Source organism: Danio aesculapii, chromosome 19 (genome assembly GCF_903798145.1).
Source record: "Danio aesculapii chromosome 19, fDanAes4.1, whole genome shotgun sequence".
In the NCBI taxonomy this organism is placed as follows: domain Eukaryota; kingdom Metazoa; phylum Chordata; class Actinopteri; order Cypriniformes; family Danionidae; genus Danio; species Danio aesculapii.
In genome coordinates, this window is record NC_079453.1 from 51,055,167 (window position 1) to 51,057,666 (window position 2,500).

Here is a 2,500-nt window from a genome sequence, read left to right on the forward strand (position 1 = left end):
GCAACCTGTGCAAAAAGAGTTTCACGCAGCTCGCCCACCTACAGAAACATCACCTGGTGCACACCGGGGAGAAACCACACGAGTGTCAGGTGAGTGTAGATAAAGGCCATCAGATGACACTTTTACCCTATGAGCATGCCATGACACATACACACAACATTGCTTATCAGTGAGAGAACCTTTACCTCGTCACTCCTGTTTCCTTTAAAAGAAATGTTTTGTTGTACAGTAACTAGAGAGGGTGTGACGGTGGCGTCATTCATCTTGACCACTGAAAATAAATACAGTTCTTTTGAGAGAAAACACGTCTGGCTTACTGTCTGAATTCCAAAGAAACAGCAAGACTATTATATAATCCTGTCTCATCTCCTACCTCTTGTTTGCTTTTGAATTACAGGATTTATCACTACAAAAAAAGCAGGTTTTCATTCTTAGAGCTTTTGTCTTGTTTTTAGTGCGAATGTCTAAAAGTTTTTAATTTAAGAAGCATTTTATGAACAAGTGAAAATGTTGTTTTGTTTTCAGAAATAATCTGAAGTCAAAATTAAATCAGTTTTTACTTAAAACAAGCAAAATAATCTGCAAATTCAGTATGCAAAACACTCATATCGAATCAAAAACAGGACTAACAGGAAATAATCAATGGAAAGCAGGAAAATTCAACTTATTTCACGTCTAATTATTATCATACTTTATTTATATAGGACATTAAAATAACATTAATGCTGACCAAAGTGCAAAGTACACAATAAATAATCTATACAATTAATTAAATTATTGATAAACAAGACAATAGTACATTGTAAGGGTCTGTATATAAGTAAAAGCTAGTGATAAAAATGGAAGGTTGTAACCAATGCTTTAAAGATTTTGGGACATTCAGACTATGTTCTCTGTTCTGTAATGCATGTAAATGAACACATATTTAATAATATAATATAATATAATATAATATAATATAATATAATATAATATAATATAATATAATATAATATAATATAATATAATATAATATAATAGGCTGTGAGATTGAAATCATTCAGTGTAGTGATATGGAGCTATAATGTGCTCAAAACCTGCCGGAACTACTTTAGCTGTGTGTTTATACATTCATAATTAATTGCAAATCATTAATTATCATAAAAAGTGCCACATAAATGAGCTTAAATGATACTGCTCTTAACTGAAAACCTGCCGGAACTACTTTACCTGTATGTTTATCTGAAAATAACAGCACACCTTAGAATGCTCATCAGCCAATCAGGATTAAGCATTAACAGTACATCTGGTATGCTGAATGTTGTAGCTGTGAAATAACTGAAATCATTCAGTGTAGTGATATATAGCTGCTCAAAACCTGCCGGAACTACTTTAGCTGAAAATAATACCATCAGCCAATTAGAATCAAGCATTCAACAGCCCTGTGGTATAAGAATGCATATGTTAGATAGCTGTAGAGTCCACTCTATAACATGCAGCAGCTGCTTTGAAGACAATAACTGCACCATAAATGAGCTTGATCTGATCTGATCTTCTGTTCCCGTCCGCAGGTATGCCACAAGCGCTTCAGCAGCACTAGTAACCTGAAGACTCACCTGCGTCTGCACTCAGGTGAGAAGCCATATCAGTGTAAGCTCTGTGGAGTGAAGTTCACGCAGTACATCCACCTGAAGCTCCACCGCCGGCTGCACAGCTCCCGCGAGCGGCTTCACTCCTGCGCCGCCTGCAGCCGCAGCTTCATCCACAGATTCTCCCTGCGCCTGCACCAGCGCTGCGGCTGCTGTCCTGCTGGCCGGCCCCAGGCCCCGGAGACTCTGAGGCGTGCTGCGGAGCTTCTGGAGCGTTTTGATGCCAGTGCCGAAGCAGAGGCACTGCCGGAGAGCGCGGCGGAGCCTCAGGTGGATACAGCACTGGAGGAATGGCTGGCCCGCAGTCTGCAGAGCGGAGAGGAGGACGGGCTCCTGAGGGCCTGCACTGGAGCCCCACAGCAGCAGGACAGGGCCACGGTGGTGCACTTCAGCCACAGATCCTCCATTAAGACTGAGGAGGAGTAGATGCTCATGTACAGTGTGTTTCATTCAGGTCTACACCCGGCCTCGTCTTGCAAAAAAACAAAGTGGTAATGCTTTATTTTACAGGAGTGTTGATAAGGCTGTTATGATGCCCTTTATAATCATGACATGACACAGAAGCTGTATAAGATGCATGCTTATGACAAGTGTCTTTGGCTCAGTTTTTTTAGATATACATTGTCTTTGTTGTTGTTATGACAACTTAACAATAACAAAGACAGATTTTTTGGTTATGTCATGTCAACTCGACATAACCAAACTCATCATAAAATGAATCATAACCAAATACATCATAACCTATCTTTGTTATGACAACTTGACATAACCAAGTACAAAACCTGCCTTTGCTGTTATGACAACTTGACATAACCAAATACATAACCTGTCATTGCTGTTATGACAACTTGACATAACCAAATACTTTATAA

General features: G+C 39.4%; 1 protein-coding gene across 1 annotated transcript in view; it reads left to right on the plus strand.

Annotated features, from left to right (window-relative positions):
* Positions 1 to 2,233, plus strand: part of prdm1b (PR domain containing 1b, with ZNF domain) — a 12,043-nt gene extending 9,810 nt beyond the window's left edge. The window contains exons 4-5 of the mRNA XM_056479441.1: positions 1 to 89; positions 1,551 to 2,233. The exon at positions 1 to 89 is cut by the window's left edge and continues 40 nt beyond it. Coding sequence (XP_056335416.1) covers positions 1 to 89; positions 1,551 to 2,054 — 593 coding nt within the window. The 3' untranslated portion in view covers positions 2,055 to 2,233. The remainder of the gene's footprint in view (positions 90 to 1,550) is intronic.
* Positions 2,234 to 2,500: the final 267 nt, after the last annotated feature.